Here is a 22618-nt window from a genome sequence, read left to right as displayed (position 1 = left end):
TTCTGTTTTCTTCCACAGCTTGACTAGTGATTAGTGAATCCAGGAGTTGTGCCCTGGTATCTTAACTGCTGTGGGGGTAGAAAGAATTACAGGGTAGGGGCTCTTCCATGTGGGCTGGAGTTGAGTCTTTGGGGACCCATCTTTCCAGACTTTAATTAGGACTTGTGTCCCTGGAGCATATAGTGGTGGCCCTTTAGAATCTTTTGGGTCCTGGTTGACACCCCACAAGTGTATATCCTGTTGGAATTGCTCAATGGCCATGGCATAAGACCAGACGGTCTGAGCCTCTGGATCTAGGAAGAGGTCACTGATATAAACAAAAGGTCTTCCATATAGCATCTCATAAGAACTAAGACCAACCTGTTCCTTAGGGGGAATAGGGGTGTGGAGGGGAGCTTTTGGTAAAGCCTCTTTCCATCCCAGGGAGGTCTCCTGGGTTATCTTTTTTTATCACTGATTTTAAGAATTGGTTGGCTCTTTCTACTTTTCCTGAAGACTGAGGCCTCCAGGCACAATGGAGGTAATAAGTAATGTAGGGTACAGTCCATGGGGTCGCTAAGAGTCAGACATGACTGAAAGACTTCACTTTCACTTTTCCCTTTCATGTACTGGAGAAGGAAATGGCAACCCACTCCAGTATTCTTGCCTAGAGAATCCCAGGGACGGCAGAGCCTGGTGGGCTGCCGTCTATGGGGTCATACAGAGTCGGACACGACTGAAGCGACTTAGACTTAGAATGCTTTAGAGACCCCTTGGGTGACTTTAGAAGTAAATGGTGTCCCATTGTCACTTTGTAATGACCTGGGCAGACCAAGTCTCAGAATGATTTCATGGAGCGTTTTTTTTTTTTTTTACCACCTCCTCAGCCTTCTCAGTCAAGGTGGGAAAGCCTTCAATCCATCCTGTGACTGTATCTGTCATGACTAGTAGGTATTTAAACCCTTGAGAAACTGGCATCTGGGTGAAGTATATCTGCCAGTCCTCTCCTGGGTAGGTCCCACGCCGTAGGATGGGCTGGGCTAGCGGAGGTCTTCAAGCTCCTTGGGGGTTGTTTAATTGGCAAGTGGGACAAGAGGAGACCACTTGCCTTATAGTTGTTTGGAGGCCTGTTCCTCTGAAGGACCTTTCTAGTAATCTTTGGAGGGCCTTCTCCCCTAAATAAGTGGTGGCATATAAGGAATTAACTAACTTCCATTGGGGGTTCTCAGGCAGAAAAGGAGTCCCTCCTTTTGGAACCATCCCATATGATCTTCTTGAAAGCTCTCACTCTTAGCTTTAAGAGTCTCACATTCAGTATATGAAGGAGTTTCTGGCAAATTAGTCTGTGGAACTAAGGTGGCCACCCCTATGAGGTCACTGTTCTGTAATGCTGCTCTTAGCTCCCTGATCAGCTTGTTGGTTCCCTCGTGCCACTTTTGTACTCCCTTTTTCGTGTCCTTTACAGTGGGAGACTGAAACCTCGGCGGGCAGATGGACTGCCTCCAAGAACCTAAGGATTTGGTCACCCTGCTTGATTGGGGACCCTGAGGTGGTCAAGTGGCCTCTTTCTTTCCAATAGCTGCACGTGCATGTAGCACCAGAAAGGCACACTTGGAGTCAGTGTAAATGGCTACTCTTTTTCCTTTTCCCAGCTTTAAAGGGAGTCAGGGCTATGAGCTCAGCCAATTGGGCTGAAGTACCTGGTGGCAAAGGTTTAGCCTCTCTGGTCTCAATATTGGAGGCTATTTCATATCCAGCTCTTCTTTTTCTAAGACTAAGCTACTTCTGTCAATGTACCAGATTTCCTCAGGATTGGTCAGAGGATCTTCTGACAATCCCTCTCAGGGTTTTGTCCAATGGTCCAAGTTTTCTAGGCAAGAGTGAAAGGGGAGAGAGCCCTTGGGGGTAGGCAGGAGGGCAGCTGGGTTAAGAACCTCACAAGGGGAAATAGTTAGGCCTGGGTTTTATATCAGCACTACTTGATATCTGAGGATCCTTTCATCAGACATCCATAAATGGCCTTTCTCATTCAGGAGTTATTTCACTTAGTGGCTGGTAAAAATAGTTTGCCCCCAAGAGAGAGCTTTAAAGCATCTTCTGTCAGAACTGCAATAGCTGCAAGATTTTGAAGGCAGGGAAAGATCTTTTCCCAATAAGGGAGCAGGGCACTTAGGAACCCCCCAAAACTGATGTGAAAATATTTACCCATCCAAGCAACAAAGAAGTACTTGGGTGAATATTTTTGTAATTGTTTTTCCTGTAGCACCCAAAATGGTACAGGTTTGGGAGAAGGTGGCTCTGGAGCAGGAGGTCAGGACAGAGTAGGTAACCCCTGTGTTAACCAAGAAATTCTCGGACCCATCTGCCACATCCAGTTGCACCCTTGCCTCCATCCCTGTTGATGATTATCTGTGGCAGGCAGGTTGGCTGGAGCAGGCTGCTTCAGTCCTGTTGAACCATTGTGAGGGAAGGCTTGGTGCTTGACCTTGAAGCTCTTGGGTCCCGAGGGCAGAGTGCCACCCAATGTCCCAATTGATGGCATTTGTAGCAAGCCGTTTTAGGAGACTTGCCATGGTTTGGACACTCTTTGGCCCAATGTCCTGCCTGTCTACAGATTAGGCATTTGTCTCATGCCTTGTCCTTCAAGGACTTGGGCTATGCCATAGGGCTTCCCTGGAGGGTGGCCAGCACCTAGGCATGCCTTGTCTCTTTCCTTCTCTCCCTTTCCTGGGCCTTGGCCTCCCTCTCCTGTTCTGTTATAAAAGGTATTGGTGGCTGTCTGGACCGTCTCATCTAAAGAGGCAGCAGTGTCCTGCTGCTGTAGCTGTTGTAACTTTATCCTGATGTCTGATGCACATTGGGACAGGAGTTTGTCCTTTAAAATCACCTGTCCCTCGTAAGAGTCTAATTCCAGATTGGTAAACTTTTGGAGGGCCTCTTTTAGCCTTTCCAGAAAGGCAATGTGGTTCTCGTTGGGCTCCTGAGTTATTGCTGTGACTGGGCACAGTCCCACAGTAATAGGCTTTCTTCTATTCCATGGGTGGACTTCCTTAGGGGTGAGTCTTTCTGAAGCTTAACCTACCCAGTACTGTTGCAACTTGAGAGCCAGGCATCCCCGGGTCAGGGTGCAGATCCCCAGGCAGATTGAGGTGTGACAGCCTCCTGGAGATCAAATCCCTGGGCAGGTCAAGGCATGTCAACTTCCTGGGACCCCTGGACTGGCGGATTCCCGAGCAGGTTGAGGTGTGACAACCTCTCGAGGACCAGATCCCTAGGCAGGTTGCAGGAAGGGGGCCACTTCCAGGGCCCGATAGTGGGCTCTCGTCTAACACTCAGAAATGAATTGTCTGAGGAGACACATGTGCTGACAAAGCAAGAGATTTTCTTGGGAAAGGGCACCCGGGCAGAGAGCAGTAGAGTAAGGGAACCCAGGAGAACTGCTCTGCCATGTGGCTTGCAGTCTCAGGTTTTATATTGATAGGATTAATTTCCGGGTTGTCTTTAGCCAATCACTCTGATTCAGAGTCCTTGCTGGTGGTGCATGCCTTGTTCAGCCAAGATGGATGCCAGCGAAGGATTCTGGGAGGTGGTCGGACATGTGGGGTCTCCTTTAGACCTTTCCCAAACTCTTCCGGTTGGTGGTGGCTTATTGGTTCCATGTTCCTTACCAGGACCTCCTGTCGTAAAACAACTCATGCAAATGGTTACTATGGTTCCTGGCCAGGGTGGGTGGTTTTAGTCAGTGTGCTTCCCCTAATAGGCAGGTTGAGGCAGGTCAACCTCCTGGGGCTCCCAGGCTGGAGTTGGGCATCCCCAACGTCTCCAGCATGACTAGTGCTGGGTAGGATTAAGAGGTGTAATCTTAACTCTTTGCCAGTTTGTCCATCATGGATGGGAATAGATACCACGATGTAAAGCAACCCAAGCCTGTGCCCTGAGACTGGAAATCTGGCGAAACCTTATCCTCTTATTGCTCTGAGGGAATGTAAGTCACTGATTTCTTTCCTTAGTCCTCCATAAGAGTAGTTTAGGGTGTTTCCAATGGTAAACATTTCATTGTCATAGACCCATTTTAGGTAATAACAGAAGTATTGACAAAGGAGTGGGTTATCTGGTCCTGTAGGGGCATTAAGAGTATTTTAATAATAAGTGAGCTGGAGCGATGTTACCTACAAGGGGGCAGGGTCCTGGTTGTAGGAGTTAGTAAGTGGCTTAAGAACAAACTGATAAGAGGCAACAGACCAGATGTTTCATAAGAGTGGAGTAGAGATTTGATCTGGGGGTATGTTTGTAACTTTAGGAAAAAGGTGGTAAGGGTTTGGGTCCAAATGGCCTGCAGGGCTAACTCCCAAAGAGGCAAACATTATCTCTGGAAGCCCAATTGCCCTTGAAGGGATGCCACCAACAGATGGACTTTTAGCAGGCATGTATGCCTGTCACCTGCGCTAGCGGGTTCACTGAGAGATGCTGTTGTTGCACATATTGTAGGAAACATGGAAGATGAAGGCCTGAATCTCTAGAGGGATTGGATAATATACAGTATTTCCCTCCCGAGGGTCAGTTATTTTCTTGTTGTCCCTCCAGAAGATTGTACAGGCAACATTGTGGGCCCACACTGGGCTCAGGAAAAGAGCATGAAACAGGAGGGAGGGGGGCAGGGCACAACTTTTGAAAGAATGACATAGCCCAAGGGTATAACATAAACCAATTAAAATCAAGTGGGTCCAAGATGGCAGACAGGTCAAATTCAACTAAACCTTGATCCTCAATCTGCAAGCTAAACAACACACCCAGAGGTGCCATGACACTTCCAAGGCACTAGCAAAAGACCAAGGAGTGGATGGTTCCCCAATTGTTGGAATGATCCTCCCATTCACTAGCATATGAAACTACCCAGCCCATAAAAAACTAACCACACCACATTTCATGGCTGCCTCACTCGCCCTCTGCGATGGCCCACTCTTGGAGTGTGCATCTCTCTGAATCTGAACAAATCCACCTCTTACCTATTGCTGTGTCTCTCACTGAATTTTTTTGGCAATGTGACATCAAGAGCCTGAGCTTCATTAGATCCTAAAACCAGGCACCGTGGGTTTTGACGGGGCTCAAGTCCCAGTTTAATATGACTGAGTGACTAAGCATAGCCCAGAGTCCCTGCTACATGGGTTTGAGTCCCAATCTTAGGTATAAACAGTTTCAAACACAACTTTCAGAAATGGAAAGATGATGACCTGCCCAATACTTTGTAAGCAGTGGCATCGATGGAGGAACTGAAGGATGGGAGGAAAAAGCAGTGGGAAAAATGTGCTGAGGAATCCCCTTCATAACCTTCCAGAAAGTCTCCTAAATACCTGGCCCATGCTCACAGCTTTCATTGGCCTGATCCTTGGCCACAAAGATGATTAAGGACAGAAGAACCCTCACCCCCTTGGGCAACAGCTACCAGGGCGTAGCAGATAATAGAGCCTTTGTGACACATTAGGGAGTAGTCCTTTCCAGAGTCCCTCAGTTGCACCCACTGCTGCTTGCCTGTTTGCAGGGGGTTCAAGGAAACAAGAGACAAGAGATTATAAAGGAATTAAGATTTTGTTAGCCATGCATCCTTCCAGCCGTAGGGGCGAGCACCTCCTACCTTAACTGGAGGTCTGGAATCTGAGGCTGAGCCGTGTGAGCTTTCTGCCGAGTTTGCTTCTGCTGTCCTGGTTCCCAGCGCGCTGGGCTTCTTGTCACTTCTGCTGCACTAGGTTTTCCTCACGTTCAGCTTCCACAGAGAGAGCTTTCGCCTTGTTGGGCTTCTGCTGGGCTTGGCCTCTGCCTCGTGGGGGCTGAGCCAAGGTTGTTTCAGCCAGGTTAAATCCAAGAAACGTCACCAGATATGTTGGGGGAGTGTGAAATTTTCTCAGTTCTGTCTCGCCGCAGCAAAGATTTGAAATGGCAGACCAGTGTTACAGCTCGGTTACAGTTCAGAATTTTATTCAGCAAGCAAAGGAAAGTACACCCTCGAGGCATGAAGGTGGGCTGACCCCGAAGGAGAGGCCTCAATCTGTCTTGGCTTCTTCCTTTTATATGTTTGTCTCCTCCCCACTTTGAGCCTGCCCTGTGCAAATTGGGCTATCCAAGGAGGGGGCATATTTGTTTCACCTGAAGTTCTCATTAGACTTCCTTGGTGGCTCAGATGGTAAAGCATCTGCCTACAATGCGGGAGACCCAGGTTCAATCCCTGGGTTGGGAAGATCTCCTGGAGAAGGAAATGGCAACCCACTCCAGTATTCTTGCCTGGAAAATCCCATGGATGGAGGAGCCTGGTAGGCTACAGTCCATGGGGTCACAAAGAGTCAGACACAACTGAGTGACTTCACTTTCTTTCTCACTCCAGTCTGCAGATATTCTTTTGTTCCATTTTTGCAGGCTTTTCCCTTTCTTTGCCTTTTAGCCACTGCCATTTTGGACTCCTTTTTCGTATTCTAACTACCTAACACTTTGATGCGGAGCACCTGAAAAGTAATTGATAGAGAATGATGTCAGTATAATGCAGAAATGGTGTTGGTTGATATATGATTACTCCCAGAGTTTTTATGTTTTGAGCAATCTAGGGAAATCTCTCTCACAAAGAGAAAGTCTTATTGAAATATAAATTTCCTATTTCCTCTGCCTACATTTAGAGCTGTAATTTTGTTAAAATTTTGGCTTCAACTGTCAAAAATTTAGAAAACACAAGAAGAGAAAGGAAGAGTATTGTATTTGCCCATTTTTGCTTAGTGTTTATTTTTTTTTCTTCTTCTAATGTTTCAAGCTTTCTTTTTATAATTTTGTTTTGCTTAGAGAACTTCTTCAGGAATTTTTTAAGGTAGGTCTGCCAGTGATAACTACTCTTGTTACTGAAAACACCAAGCCCATGTGTCTGACAGACAGTGAGGGCAAATAATACTAAAACATTGGAGTTTGGAACAAAGGTTTATTGCAGGGCCATGCAAGGAGATGGATGGCTCATGCCTTAAAACTCCCAAACTCCCTGAAAGCTTTTAGCAAAGCCCTTTTATAGGAAAGGTGAGGGAGGGGTGTGGTTAGTTGTGGCAAACTTCTGGGTGTCAGATCCTTTGTTCTTGAAGTCAGGTCATGGTCAGGTAACAATGTTCCTGTAAATTTCTGCCAAACAAATGTTATTCTCTGTCCTGACAAGAAAGGGCAGGGTCCCAAGGCACAACTTTCACCCAAGGTCCTGGTCTCGGCTAAGAAGAGGCAGATCTCAGTTGACAGCTCCCTTGGGGCCAGGTTCCCACACTTTGCCCAGCTATCATCACTGAGGGAGCCAGGTGTCCAAACCAACTGGCCCTCAGGCTCCTCAGGCTGCCCAAGGGGGTGGGACAGGTCACAAGACTGTGACCCACACAAACTTCTGCTGATATTAGGTCACAGAGACAAGGATGGGGGACAGGTTCAACACTGCTTCAAGGCCTGGGCCAAGGCTAGCGGGTGGCCTTGGTGAGGGCTCTTGAGCCCTGAATGACACAGTCCTCACCCTGTTTCCTTGGCCCCCCATCACCCACTGGCCCAAGACCAGGGAACAGGCTGCAGGGCCCAGGGGAGAAGGCGAGCATCTACCTCTTACCTCACTCTCCACCTGATGACCACCACCCTGCTAACTGCTGGCTGAATCAAGTCCCTAATGGTCTCTCATTGACAGTTGGTCGCTTGTGGGAAGGGCCCACTGTGGTGCTGGCCAGTGGCTGAGCAGGACCTGTTGCCTGGTAACAGTTTGGAGTAATGATCCGCAGTGACATCTGTGTGCTAAGGGCTGCCCTTGCTCGCTGTTACACTCTTAGCTTTCCTTTAGTGATTTCCCTTTCATTCTTGAAGGATATTTTCACGGAATATAGGATTGTGTGTTGACAGTTTTCTTTCAGTACTTGAAAAATGTTGCGTCACTTCCTTGTGACCTCCATAGTTTCTAATAAGAAAACTGCTATAATTCAAACTAATTTTCTCTTATGGATAAGGTATCATTTCTGTTTTAAGATATTTTCTTTTCTTTAGTTCTCAGAAGTTCACCTCTCTGTCTTATCATGGATTTCTTTGGCTTTATCTTGTTTTCAGTTTGGTCAGTTTCTGGAATCTGTAGGTTTATATCTTTTGCCAAATTTGGAAAGTTTTCAGCCTTTATTTCTTCAGGTACTTTTTCAGCCCACGCTCCTCTCCTAGGATTCCAAGGACATGAATGTTAGATCTTTTGTTACGGTGTCAAAGGTTCATGAGGCTCTGTTCATTTTTTTAAGCCTATTTGCTCTGTTTTTCAGATTAGATAATTTCTATTTTATTGTCATCCAGTTCACCAGTTCTTTTTTCTGTTTCTTCCATTCCTAAGTCTATCCTTTCAATTAGTAAAATTTTCAGTTCTAAAGTTTCCATTTGGTTCTTGTTCATACCTTCTGTTTCTCTGCTGGGATTTTCTTTTTCTTTGCTAAGACTGTTTTTTTTTTTTTTTTTCCATTTTCCCACTGTGATTGAAAATGTTTATGGAACATTTTTATGATGCCTGCCTTAAAATCTTTGTCAGATAATTGTAGCATCTCTGTCATCTTGATGTTGAAATTTCTTGATAGTCTTTTTCATGCAGTTTGAAATCCTCCTGGTTCTTGGTATGATGAGTGATATTCAACTGATACTGGACATTTTAGATATTCTGTTGCAAGACTCTAAATCTTATTTAAATCTTCTGTTTTAGCTGCCTTACTCTGATACCACTCTAGCCGTAGGTAAAGTGCCACCACATTAGTGCTATGACGGGGTAAAATCCAGGTTCCTTCCCACCACCCCCCAGCATCCACTGACAACATAGCGTCAGTATTACTACTGGGAAGTGGTTCAAGTTCTTACTCTCCACCAGACGCCCTCTGACGCCGCTGCAGCAGGGGGGTGGTGCACCTCGTTACTGCCAGGTGGGGATGGTGACAGTCCAGGCTCCTCAGAGTCTCTGCCGGCTCTGTGTGTGCGGCTTTGTTATCTCTAGGCAGGAGTGAAAGTCCAAGTCTGATATTTGTCCTTCTCTGATACCATTAGCAGGGGAGTTGGGAACCTTATTACAGCCCGGAGAGTGTAGAAGTCCTTTGCTGGATGTGTGGTGGGTGGGAGAGGGCACAGCTTCTTCATGTGGTGTTTGGCTGCTGTAGAACTTGGAGGATTCTTCCTGTCCTGCTGTGCTGTCCCTTTTCTGGCCTTTTGGCTGGAGAGAGCAAGTTTTCACTGGGACTATTTTTTGTTTATGCCCATCAGCATTTCTTGGTTGTCTGCTGCTTTGGCACTCATTTTGTGACATATGAGGCCAAAAGAAAACTCAGGGTATGACTGAAGTGACTTGGCACGCATTAGTAGCATATAATTTACAGCTAGTTAGTGTTACTAGTCGGAGAAGGCAATGGCGACTTCACTTTCACTTTTCACTTTCATGCATTGGAGAAGGAAATGGCAACCCACTCCAGTGTTCTTGCCTGGAGAATCCCAGGGACGGCGGAGCCTGGTAGGCTGCGGTCTATGGGATCACACAGAGTCGGACATGACTGACGCGACTTTAGCAGCAGCAGCAGCAGCAGCAGTGTTACTAGTATAGACTCAGCTTTAAAAAATCAATTAAAATTATAATGCTCCAAAAAAAACAGGTTAAAGTCATGAAGTAGAAAGGATATACCACCTTAGCAATGAGATACAATGCAAGTTAAAAAGGGATATGCTTCTAGTATTAGAAAAAGTTAAAAACATTCTTATTTTAGTGTTGGTGAGAGTATGAGGCCACATACCCTCACATATGTGTTTATAGGAGTATAGATGAGGGCAACCATTTTGGAGAGAAGTACGTATACATTCTTTTATCAAACAGTTATGCTTCTAGGAATTTGGTCTGTAAACTCACACTACCCATAGTAAAAATTGGAGCGTTTCTATGTAATAAAAATAGGAAATAGGATAAATGTCCACCAGTATAGAGTAGGTTAAGAAAATTATGGCATATATATATATATATTATATGTATATGTGTGTGTGTTAACCCCAATTGAATTGCAGGGGAAGCTGAGAAATGTAGGAAAGCATGTGAGATATTTGACGAGCACAAACCAGCTCTGCAAAGGTGTCTTCATTCTTAGTCAAGCATTTTGGGGGGGGGTGTTATCATTTTTTATTTATTAGCCAACTGATTCACAGCTTTGCTTTGTTTGAACAAGTTAAGTCTTTGCTTCAAGAGTTGAAACACAATTATTTGATTCAGTAAGTGTACTTTGTGAACTGATTACACACTGCTGATAGTAATGGTAGCACAGGAGAGACCACGCCTACTTTTAAACTAGCAAAAACAGTATTCTTTACATCAAGAAGGAGCATGACTACCTTGAGCTACAGAAATGATGAGATTGGTGCCCTCCCCATGCCCACATGTTGTAATGAGGCACATGAGAATACTGAAGCATTGTTAGTTGCAGTTATCAGGACCAAATCATTGCATCTCCATTCTGGATGTAATGAATGTTACATAAACGTTGTAACATCCTCTAGTTACATCAGTATTTGATTTTGCCTAATTCATATTCAGTCTTTTGTTTCAGTAAATTTTTAAAGTTCATGGACGTTGTTTTCACCAAATAGGAGTTGTTAGTTCCTTGATCAGGTTGCCACTACATACATGATTTGGAAAGGGGATGGAGAAACCTTCCAAAGATAGATAAAAAAGAGCATCTGCTCTGAGCACACACAGTCTAGAGGTGATCACAGCCCTAATCAGTGTGCCCTCTTCTTTGCTGTGGGGCGGGGGGCGGTTAGGGTGGCTGCTCCTCAGAGTCACAGTCTGCTTATCTGTTTTGATCCTCTTTTGTCTCATAACTACAAAGGCAAAGAAGAACTATGAGCAGAAATGCCGAGACAAAGATGAAGCAGAGCAGGCTGTCCACCGCAGTGCCAACGTGGCAAACCCGAAGCAACAAGAAAAGGTACCTGGGAGAGCCAATAGCCTGAAAAATCCGAGATTCACACATGTCAAGCTAGAGCCAATTAATAATCTTAACAACAACAACAAAAATGGACTTGCACTCTAAGCTCCTGGAAATACCCTCCTGCAGGCTATTAGAGTCCTCTGAGCCAGAAAAACCCATGTCCTATTTTGAGGGTTGCTGCTAAGTCGCTTCAGTCGTGTCCGAATCTGTGGGACCCCATAGACGGCAGCCTACCAGGCTCCGCCGTCCCTGGGATTCTCCAGGCAAGAATACTGGAGTGGGTTGCCATTTCCTTCTTCAATGCATGAAAGTGAAAAGTGAAAGTGAAGTCGCTCAGTCGTGTCCGACTCTTCACGACCCCATGGACTGCAGCTTACCAGGCTCCTCCATCCATGGGATTTTCCAGGCAAGAGTACTGGAGTGGGGTGCCATCGCCTTCTCCGATTTTGAGGGTTAGGGAAGAGCTAGAGAAACCTGGTCATGGGGGAGGGGTTCTGATGTTTTCATCTTTCTTCAAAACTCATCTCATGTGTTCCTTATAGCGAGGCTGCCTCCTGCTTGGGTGTTTTATAAATTGAATTTTATAAAATCTGGGTAAAGATTGTTAGCAATCAGAAGGTAGGGATATGTTTTAGGAAGATTAGAGGGCAAGTTAAATGATTAACTTATGAGAGAAACATAGCTATGACTTAGAACTTGTCTCTTCACAGACATTGCTTTTAAACCTGTTTTGCCTTTAGAAGCCTGGCCTAGCACTGCTGACTTCTTGTTGTTGCTTTTTTCTGGTCCTCACAGCTTTTTGTGAAACTGGCAACTTCAAAGACTGCAGTAGAAGACTCAGGTGAGGGGTTGCTCCCACGGATGGGGGAGGATGGTGGTGGGGCTAAATCTGTCTGAGAAAGGTAGTTTTATATACCTTACGATAGTGAATATATGCCTGTACCATAGGATTAACAAGGCATCTGAAGAAAAGAAGGGAGGAACAGAAGGAAGGAAGGGAGGTGGGGAAGGGGGGTGTATGAGAACCCTGAAAAGTGGGAGAAGCAAAAGAGGCAGCAGTTTCTGGCCCCTGCCTGCTTAGCTCATGTTGCCTGACAGGTAACTGATTGTAATGGGGGCGTGGAGGGGTCGGGTCATGTGATAGCTGCTTTGAAATCATGTACTCACTCTTATTTATCGGGTACAATTATCTTAAAACCCCATTTCATCCCTGATACGTCTTCTCTGCTGTGAAAGAAACAGCCAAGTTTTGAGGCCTCATCATCACCGAAATCTAAGGATCCAAACCAAGAGTTTGCAAAGGCTTCTAATTCCCAGAGTTTCCTGCGAGAGACCAACCTCTCACAACCGTGGTCCCTTAGGTCTCTAAATCCAAAACGAAAGTAACTTGCTAGTTCACTTTTCTGCCCACCTCGTTTAATTTTCCTCAAAATGGAAAGAGGTAGAGGGAAACCCTGGTGAGGTGTTTTTTTTGTTTTTTGTTTTTTTGGTCAGCCTTTAGTTCTCTTGCCTTGGAACATTTCTGGCTGATTGTTTGGTTTTTCTTTAAAAAGAAAGTGATGCCTGCCTTTGCTTGTTTTTCACAAAGCTATGATGAGGGTGAGACGTAATTATGGCCTTCCAGCCTTCAGAGTCCCCAGGAGCCCTGTGAGCCCTTGGGAGGGGCCTGGGGGCTGGGTCTGCGAGCCCCACTCCTCCCAGTTTCCAGACCCAGGCCCCTCCCCTCCATTGCAGACAAGGTGTACATGCTGCACATCAACACGCTGGACAGGGTCCGGAATGAGTGGCAGAGCGAGCACATCAAGGCCTGCGAGGTACCTGGAAGCGCAAGGGCGGGTCTTCCTCCCTCTACTTTTGTAGAATTGCTTGAAGGCAGATTAGGAATCTGGACTTTTAAGTAAAGGATGGAAGGAAGTGGAATGTTTTCCCGCAAACCTTGTCTTTCTGCTTCTTGCCCACCCTCATCGTGCTGTCCCGTTCTGTCATGGCCTTGCTCTGTTTGGTTCACAGGTGTGAAGTGGCTGAATCAATTAACGCTTGCTTTAATGACTTCCAGGGCTTCCCTTGTGGCTCAGCTGGTAAAGAATCCACCTGCAACGCGGGAGATCTGGGTTTGATCCCTGGGTTGGGAAGATCCCCTGGAGAAGGGAAAGGCTATCCACTCCAGTATTCTGGCCTGGAGCACTCCATGGACTGTATAGTCTATGGGGTCACAAACAGTCGGACATGACTGAGCTACTTTCACTTTCTTGGTGACTTCCCACTGAAAGCTTCGCCTTTCTCTGCGACAAGGGGGTGCAGGGAGCAGCAGAGCTGGCTTTAGAGATTTTTATTCTCACACCTTTCGTTTCACCATGGCCCTCCTCATTTTCAACACATGCCTCACAATGTCCCAGAGAAAATAAAGACGCTACCTGGAAACTTCCTCAAGTTTCTGTCACCCTGTCTACGCATTTTTCTTACCAGTGGTTCTCAAAGGGAGGTCCTGGGACCTGTACCAACATCCTTGTTATATGCAGATCTTATTATCAGACCAATTCTAGGCCTCCGGAATCAGAAACTCTGGGCCCACAATGAGTGGGCATTCTCAGGTCGAGGCAAATGGGGGCCATTCCCTAGTTTGTGGTGCTCGGGCTTCTCTTGTTGCAGAAAACAAGCTCTGGAGGGTGTGGGCTTCAGTAGTGGTGGCTTGTGGGCTCCAGTAATGTTGGCTTGTGGGCTCCAGAGCGCAAGCTCAGTAGTTGTGGTGCACGGGCTTAGCTGCCCTGCGGCCTGTGGGATCTTTCCAGACCAGGGACTCAATTAGCATTGCAAATTCTGCATTGCAATGCGTCTTGCGTTGCAAAGTGGACCCTCCAACCACTGGACCATCAGGGAAACCTGAGGGCAAAACTGTGCATCAGAGGCTCTGGCAAGCTGCTGCTGCTGCTGCTGCTGCTAAGTCGCTTCAGTCGTGTCTGACTCTGTGCGACCCCATAGATGGCAGCCCACCAGGTTCCCCCGTCCCTGGGATTCTCCAGGCAAGAACACTGGAGTGGGTTGCCATTTCCTTCTCCAATGCATGAAAGGGAAAGTGAAAGTGGAGTCGCTCCGTCGTGTCTGACTCTTAGCGACCTCATGGACTGCAGCCTACCAGGCTCCTCCCTCTATGGGATTTTCCAGGCAAGAGGACTAGAGTGGGCTGCCATTGCCGTCTCCATCTGGCAAGCTACCCACATGCAGATGTCCATTAGGCAGTTGGAAATGTGAGCCACAATTCAGGTTAGAACATTGACGGCTGGGTTCACATCACCTCTTATGTACAAAACTGTATCCAGTTCTATTTGTGTTAGTATGCTATTAAAATCCATTTGCTGGAGTTAAGAGTGTATGAGCTTCCTCAGCGGTGGGTGGGAGTACACTAAATGAGACTATAAGCTTACAGATAATTCAAGGTTGAAATTGTTTCTTACATCATAGCCAGTCTAGACCCTTTCTCTGCATGTATGTACATGTTTCTACAGGTGTTTGAGACTCAAGAATGTGAACGAATAAACTTCTTTCGAAATGCACTGTGGTTACATGTGAATCAGCTCTCACAACAATGTGTCACAAATGATGAGGTGAGTCAGAGGCATCCACGGAGGATGCTCTGCATATTAGATTCATAGAGTAGGAGGAGTCAGAGACATTTGTTAGTTCATCCCCCGTTGTTAGAGGCCCAGGTAGGTACAGTGACTGCATACACAGTGAGTATGGACCCAGATAAACACCTAACTTGGCTGACTCCTGGCTCACTTTACCATCATGAGTCTCTCACTAAGAAATTCAGAATTAGGGCAGGAGAGCAAAGAAAGGAGACCCAAATGCAGTTTAATTTATGGAAAACAGAGATGTCACAACATGAATGTGAGTCCCAGGGACTGCTCCAGTCTGGAACGGAGCCACCCCAGGACAGTAAGTACCAGGAACTAGCAGGCTGAGCCACGCCCAGGCTAATGGTCACTCCAGGGCTCAGGGTTTAATGTCAGCAGTGTTAAGGGCCATTAGTGACCCCAGTTTAACTCAAACACAGCAAATGTCCTGGGTTCCCAGGTCTCAGAGGGACCAGAATCAAATTATCACAACCTTATTTCCTAAGAAATAGCCACTCTCACTTAGATGGAATATTCACTTTTGAAAAATAATTAAACACCCAGAAAACAGGTAGGATTGACTGAAGAAATTTTCTCCAGTTGTCTTTGCATTTGTGTGTAGGATTGGTCATGGGGCTTGATATCTATTCTCTTCATCCCACCCATTTTTTTTTTTTAAGTCTTTCTGCCAAGGTTGCTGTGCTGCTACAAAGATATTATTTTTTGTCATCTTTAAAAAAATGTAATAGCAGAAACACATCAGAGAAATCCCTCTATGTGAATCCAGGATGTGGGAGTGTCTTCGTTTTTTCTGTTTTCAAGACAAAATTTGGAAAACAGCCATTCATCAAACCTCCCATTTTAATGCTCCATGCCACCATTTTTATGGATGTACCTCTACCTTGATTTATCTTCTTTTTTGTTAGATGTATGAAGAAGTCCGTAAGAGTTTAGAGATGTGCAGCATCGAGAAGGACATTGAGTACTTTGTGAATCAACGCAGAACAGGGCAGACTCCACCAGGTGAATGGAGTAGTAGGCTGGGGGATGTTATTTAAGCAATTCTGTCAGTCTTTTGTGTCACATGTCATTGAGAATGGAAGTCATCAGCTTCTTAATGTTTTATGTCTTGATGATTCCCTAGCACCCATCATGTATGAGAATTTCTACTGTGCCCACAAGAATGCAGCCCCACCAGGAAAGGCTACAGGGCCTAACTCTGCAAGGTAATATCCAGCTTTCTTTCACATGAAGAATAGTGCTTTTAGGGACTTCCCTGGTGGTCCAGTGGTTAAGACTCCACACTTTCACTGCAGGGAGTTCAGGTTTGATCTTTGATTGGGGAACTAAGATGCCACAGGCTGCAGTGAGGCCAAAAAAAGAAAAGTACTTTTAATGAGCATTTTTATTTTTAGTGTTCCAATTCTAATACGAACATGTTAGAATAAGAATGTGTCTACCATTGCATTTGCTTAGAGAGGTTTCTGGACTTTTGGAAATAGCGTTTTTAGGACAAATGTTAAATGGATTGTACTAGTCATAGTTCAAGGAGGATTGTGTCATGCTTGAGTGTGATTATTATTACTCATGCACGAATCCTATACTTTTCTATTAAGAATATTTATTCACTTTTACTTATTTATTTATTATTTATTTGGTTGTACTGGGTCTTACTTGCGGCACACAGGATCTTTAGTTGCAGCATCTAGTTCCCTGACCAGGGATTGAACCCAGACTCCCTGTAATGGGAACTCAGAATCTTAGCCATTGGACCGCCTGGGGAGTCCCAATCCTAGACCTTTCTTGTAGAAAGCAAGAGTTGGCAAACTCTGGCTCCCTGTGAGTCAAATCCAACTCCCCTGTTTTGGTAGGGACTACAAGTTAAGAACAGTTTTCATGTTTTTAATGGTTGAGAAAAATTGAAAGGAAACTATTTTGTGCCATGTGAAAATTACCTGAAACGTGAACATCAGTGTTCATATGTAGAGTTTTGCTGCACTCATCTGTTTCCTTTCTGTCTATGGCTGCTTTCGTATTGGAGATGAGTAGCATTGAGATAGAAATGTCACGTGGCCAGCAAAGCCTAAATCATTTACTATCTGGCCCTTTACAGAAAAAATTTGCTGCCCCTGATAGAAAGGATTCTGAGGGAAGAGAAACTTCTGTTTTACCTACAGTCACCCTGAAATCTAAGCTGTTGAATTTTCAGTCCAATTTTTAAAAAGATAGGGGAGTGTTTGAGTGGGGAGAAAGCCAAGCGCAGGACTTCCCTGGTGGTCCAATGGTTAAGAAATCCACCTTCCAATCCAAGGGACAGGGGTTTTAGCCCTGATTGGGGAACTAAGATCCCACACGCCACGGGGCAGCTAAGTCTGCGTGCCACAACTAGAGAAGCCTGTGTGCCGCAACCAAGACCCAGCACACCCAAACACATAAATAAATGATAAATATTTATGAAAAAAAATGCTAAGTGCTGCTCAAAGCAGTTACTATGAATTGTTTCCTTTAACCCTCAAGGCGAAGTAGGAGCTGTTTTGACTTCCCGTTTTGCACATGAAGACTGTCCGCGGCGATCAGGAACTCTGGCCCACAAAACAGATTTCTGGGTTGCGGAGCAGAGCTCTGGGCATCCTGCTCCCTAGCATAGGATAGTCTTTGCAGCCTAGATCCCGGAGGTCAGTGCTACAGAGCTTTTGCTTCATCTGAACTCTTCTTAACGGTCCAGAGCAGAAACCCAATCTGACTAGCATGCAGTATGTTTATACAGTGAAGTAGAAAATTAGAAAAACAGCAAGAACTTATCTGAAAGATTTTGGTTTTCATTTCTTACAGGAGAGGACCTCTCCCAAATCCTAAGAGCTTACCAGGTATGCCACCAAGAAAGATCATTTGAAATCTTAGGTCAGGTTTTATTTAAGGTTGAGTAGCTAGAATTTTGAAATAAAAGGAAAGAAGGGAATAAATAGAATAAAATTTCCAAGAGACTGAACTTATTATTAGAAACTAGAATACTCTTTGTCAGAGTGGGATTTGGTAATTTGTGGTCTGTTTTATAGCTTATCCAAGAGAATTCAGCTACTCAAGTATCAAAAGAAACTTAAAAGGGATTTTTACTAAGAGACTAGCTCAACTTAGGCCATGAAAAGGGCAGAATCGAGATATAGTTTCCTTTGGATGACACTGAAATGTAATTTATAGAGGATGTCTAGAGACATATAACCCAATATATTTTGTGCACTGACCACAACTGGACCTTTCAGGAATCACTCTGGTCTCTTTTTCTCTCTGAACTCTTATAATACCTCTGGGAGAACCAAACATTTAGTGCTTTTTGTTAGTCTGTATCCCCTGGATAATTACAAGATCCTTGAAGACAGACATTTTGTTTTCTCCTGATTCAGGAGAAATGTAACACAGTATTGGGCACACAGTCGGTTCTGAGCAAACACCTATTATTTGAATAAAAGACATACCTACCTATGTTCAAGGGAAGAGGGAGGAGACAGCTTAGGCTGCATTTAGCATCTTAGCGAAAATTTAGTGGCTGAAATTACATCTTGGAACTCTGTAAGGATTTAAGTTAATTTATTTCTCATAAGCTTTTAATTACCATTTGATAACATGGGACTTATTTTTGTCCATTTCTGAAGATAATTTTACTGTGGGGAATGATATCTGGGCAAGGATGAGAAAGGGCAAAGAAATTATAACAGAAATTTCCGTATGTTTTCTGGCTTGTAGTTGTGACTGTTATTTGTAGGTTTTGTTGCCAAATATATTTTCTTCTTATAAAGTAGCAGTCACCAGGCTCTGAGTGGAATGCTTTGATTTGAAAAGGGCTAAGATCTTATCACGAAGAAATGTTAACTTAGTGTTGCTCTGTGTTCTGCCCTTTGCAGATGATCCTGATTACTCTTTACTTGATAGTAACTACAGTTTGATCTATCAGTAACATCAGTGGTAAGAACTTTTTATCTTCACAGAATCAAGTTGCATTTAGACTAGTCACTGTTGTTTTGAAGTCTTTGAAGCTTCCTTACAATATGACTGCAAGCAAACCATGTCTTGCATCAGGTCTTACACTGGTGGGCATGGTTCACTTGCAGAATGGCCTCTCTGGTTCCCACAGCTGAGAGGGGACCAAGACCATTCCATCCCTACTTGAATGAGGACATTTCCCCTTTATTCTTGAACTCTTTATTTGCTCTTGTTAATCTCTTTCGTGGCTATTGCACAACTATACTTAAGGCACTGCTACAAACAAATATGGGCTTCCCAGGTGACTCAGTGGTGAAGAATCCACCTGCCAATACAGGAGACACGGGTTCAATGCCTGGATGGGGAAGAGTCCCTGGAGAGGGAAATGGCAACCCACTCTAATATTCTTGCCTGGGAAATCCCATGGGCAAGAACATTATTGCGCACCAGATGATTAGTGCTCTGACCTCGTTAGTAAACCACAAAGGCTCCTGGAGCAAAACTGCTAAGCCCACAGTGGCTGCAATGGTGATTCTTCCTGTATGGCACTCAGGTGCTGGCACTGGCACTCAACATGCCCCAGGTCAATATCAACTGGAAGGAATGTCTCGGAAGCCAAAACAACATTACCAAATGAAACTCCTCATGAAGTGTATTTTTTTTAACCCAAATGGGCATATACATGTATATATGAGCAAAGAAAACCTCTGAAAGGATATCTTTCTAAACAGATAATAGGTTTTCTTTTCATCTATCCATGTGTGTAATTTGTCTACAGTGCTAATGTATTGCTTCTTTCATTAAAAACTCGTTTAAAGAGTTGATCTTCTTGCATGTTGCTGATCTTAGTGTCTTCCTGGGAGTGACAGGAGGGGTGGGTAGGATTCAGAGTCACAGTGGAACTGGAAAAGTCTCTTTCCCACGCTTCTCAGTTTGGTGTTGGTGAAATTCACTGTCTCTTATAAAACAAAATCGATTAGACAGAAATACTCAGCTAGTATATTATTTATGTTTACATGTAAGTCTTTAAATTGCTTAAGAAGTATGTTTAGTATTTAAAGACCTTTGCTGTGAAAGGTAGTGAATATTGAAGACATAAAAGTCCTCATCCTCTAACTCTATATAACGTTCTGATCTACAAACAAATTGTAGTCAGCCAGTTATCACTTTTTCACTTCATAAACCTCTCTTCCTCATGGAAAGAGGCCCAGTGCATTTTAAAGGTAGAGTAGGAACATGGGAAATCAATGACTTGGCGTTCAAAGGTGGAACCTGCTCTCTAGAGTACCAGGGAGTAATGACTATATGGCAGGGCATTGGCAACGCCACAAATTTCTTTTTAACTTTTTACCTTCCTTTCTTCCCTCCCCCTCTTCCTTTCTCTCTCATTCCTCCCTGGCCCTCCCTCCTCTCTCTTTTCTTTTCCTCCCTCCCTTGTCTTTATTTTCCTTCCTTCCTTCTTTGCTTTCTTTTTCTTTTCTGCTTTCTTTTTCTTTTCTGCTTTCTTTCTTTCCCTCACCTCTTTGGATAAAGCATATGTTCTAGTTACTTAATAACAGCATTTGACCCAACAACTCTAGTTCCTCAGAGCCCAAGAATTTCCTGTTTGAATGCAAGATGGCCATACCAACACGTTTACTCAAGTTAGGTCATTTTACTGGGCCTCATTAGTGTCTGTGTCAGCTCAAGGAGGAGGAATCCAAATGTGTAACTGACTGAATTTAAGAGAATTTTAAAGAGAGAGTCTACCTTTATTAATAACTTAGTTAAATGACTTATCACAACTTTTAAAATAGTTTGAATGAAACTTTGGAAATGACATTTAAATAGGAAGCTTTAAGGATTTGCATTTGTCCTGCAATTGTTGATTTTAGGGGCTATTCCTGTTTTAAATCCTAACATGTTTAAGTAAAAACAGATTATAACCTTTGAATTAAAAAATATGTATATATCAAAAATATATAATTTTATGGGAACCTCCGATCCAGTGGTTAAGACTCACTGCAGGGGAGCATGGGCTTGATCTCTGGTCAGTGAACTAAGATCCCGCATGCTGCTTGGCCAAAAAAATTCCATTTTTCATCACTTGAAATACCGTCTCTCACTATTTGTTCTCCTTGACCAAGCACATTGTTCTCGTTGAATAAAATCACGGTGTAGTAGCAGGGTGCTGATGTGAATAGTTGATTCAAATGAAATGTCTTTGTTATTTCTTTCAGAAAACAAAGCTTTTTCTGGCTGGCGCTTCTAAGGCAAGGAAGGAAGCACTTAAAGCAGCAGAATTTATAGAAATTATGTCAATCATGAAGACTCTGAAGTGAACCCTTGCTATGATTTTTTAATATTTTTAAGTTTATGGCAGTCATTTAGTTCAACTTAACCTAGTAGCGTTGTGCAGTTTTTAAAAGTTTGTAAATTGCCCAAGACTGAAGAATTATCCTTTCCTAATCAAGTTACTAAAATTGTGTGTTTTCTACTTGATTCAGGAAAGTCTTTGGATTTAAAACTTTGACTTGGGGCTTGGGGTAGGGAAGGGTGAAGAGGAGTCTGAGCCAGCAACCTGCTCGAGAAGCTCCTTTGCCTTTGAGGGCAGCGTGGCTATGGAATTTCCGTGGTGACACATACTCTCAGTGGTGCAAGATTCAAAATCACCTTCCTTTCTGGCTGGAAGATTTAAAGGCCATCCGATAGCACTTTCTCATTTTGTAGATGAGGAAATGGGGCCCAGAAGTGTGAAATCAATTTCCCTACGGTTAGGGACAGACACGGAAGTAGAGGGCAAGCTCATCCCACATCATCGTCCTTCTAATGCTTCCTAAGGCTGTGATGCTCATGTTGAAATTTAAGACACCAAATGTTTTTGCTGGCATCTTTTCAGCTGAAGAGATTGCCAGAGTTTAAATGTCAGATTTATTTTTATATGGCTCACTGTGTGTACTGAACTACAGAGCACCATATTTAATCTAAGAAGCCATTCATTGTAAAACATCCCATTATTTATATGCCACTAAGAAAGTCAGTAGAGGAGCTGATACTTGTGACAATGGCCAAGCCCATTGGAATTTGAGTTTCTAAAGTGTAGGGGACAATACATCCTAGAATCAATGAAATATGGTATTTTGACTCTATTCCCGAAGAGAATTTTAGACTTACAAAGCCGGTACTCAATCTTGAGTCTTCACAGAGAAGCTTTTCCTTGTTAGATCCTGGAATTTTTAAAGTGTCAATCTTACCCTCTCACAAATATCTGGGTCTTTTTTGGTCACCCACAAACAGCCCAGAGATTGTGTACCTTGGTTTAATATTCACACTGAGTAAGCAGTGCATTTTAGTTAATGACAAGTTAAAATTGCACTGGCATGGTTGTAACATTCTGGTACCACAAAGAGCAAACACTTTCCTTTTCTGCTCTGTGCATAGCTTTCCCAGAAGTATGGACAAAGTGACTGAAGGAAGGCTGATTATTTCCCCTTTTCACATAAGGTGCTGCTGGAAGAGGCAGCTTCTTGTCATGGCCGGACGCTTGCATCAGCTGTATATCCTTTTGAGAAACTGAAGTTTGCAAAGGGCCATTGACTTCCCCAAACTGAACAGGCTCAGGAAATTTTCCTTTGAACTCAGAACATCCTATTTTTAAGTATTTTATTTATTATTCGCAGTTCCTCAGGGATTTCAGTTTTCTCTCTACTGGTCAGTGTAACTGATGTAAAATGTTTTAAGAATTGAAAATATTTTTATTTTATTGCTCTGCCAGTTTGATATGAAGTGAAATAAAGATTCTTGGTGATTTGGTGTTTATTTTGCATTTTCATTTTCATTGTACCTCTCTTCCAAGCTCTATTTCACTCCTTGTCACATTTGCTACCATTAGATCATGGAAGGACAAACTTCTAGTCAGGGAAGCCAGACAGAGACTGGCACCATGCCACTTCCTACTAGCCCTTCAGGAGCTAGATGTAGGATCCCTTCCTTGGGGAGGTAGCTTCCTTGCCTCTGGGCTTGGCGGACTCCCACTGATGTCTCCTTCCCAACTTTCGCATTTTCCTTGTTATTATAGAATTCCCTCTTAAA

General features: G+C 44.0%; 1 protein-coding gene and 1 long non-coding RNA gene across 7 annotated transcripts in view; one reads left to right on the top strand and one right to left on the bottom strand.

The window, feature by feature from the left end:
• Nucleotides 1–22345, top strand: part of PSTPIP2 (proline-serine-threonine phosphatase interacting protein 2) — a 90415-nt gene extending 68070 nt beyond the window's left edge. For 2 of the 6 annotated variants that reach the window (XM_081563339.1, XM_081563338.1), the window contains 9 exons: nt 10854–10952; nt 11751–11796; nt 12690–12769; nt 14459–14557; nt 15496–15592; nt 15714–15795; nt 17402–17436; nt 18469–18529; nt 20767–22345. In XM_081563339.1, coding sequence (XP_081419465.1) covers nt 10854–10952; nt 11751–11796; nt 12690–12769; nt 14459–14557; nt 15496–15592; nt 15714–15795; nt 17402–17436; nt 18469–18521 — 591 coding nt within the window. In that variant the 3' untranslated portion in view covers nt 18522–18529; nt 20767–22345. Of the gene's footprint in view, nt 1–10853; nt 10953–11750; nt 11797–12689; nt 12770–14458; nt 14558–15495; nt 15593–15713; nt 15828–17401; nt 17437–18441; nt 18530–20766 lie in introns of all 6 variants that reach the window. The other 4 variants (XR_014075094.1, XR_014075092.1, XR_014075093.1 and 1 more) reach the window with 3 other exon arrangements.
• On the bottom strand, nt 5547–8620 carry LOC145534938 (uncharacterized). The gene is made up of 2 exons (XR_014075095.1): nt 7589–8620; nt 5547–6473 (listed from the first exon to the last, which is right to left on the bottom strand). It is a non-coding gene; the product is annotated as an uncharacterized LOC145534938 (long non-coding RNA).
• Nucleotides 22346–22618: the final 273 nt, after the last annotated feature.

This window comes from Giraffa tippelskirchi, chromosome 14 (genome assembly GCF_054371585.1).
Source record: "Giraffa tippelskirchi isolate mGirTip1 chromosome 14, T2T-mGirTip1v1.2.pri, whole genome shotgun sequence".
NCBI lineage: Eukaryota > Metazoa > Chordata > Mammalia > Artiodactyla > Giraffidae > Giraffa > Giraffa tippelskirchi.
Note: the sequence above shows the minus strand (reverse complement) of the source record. Positions and strands in the feature narration are given on the sequence as shown.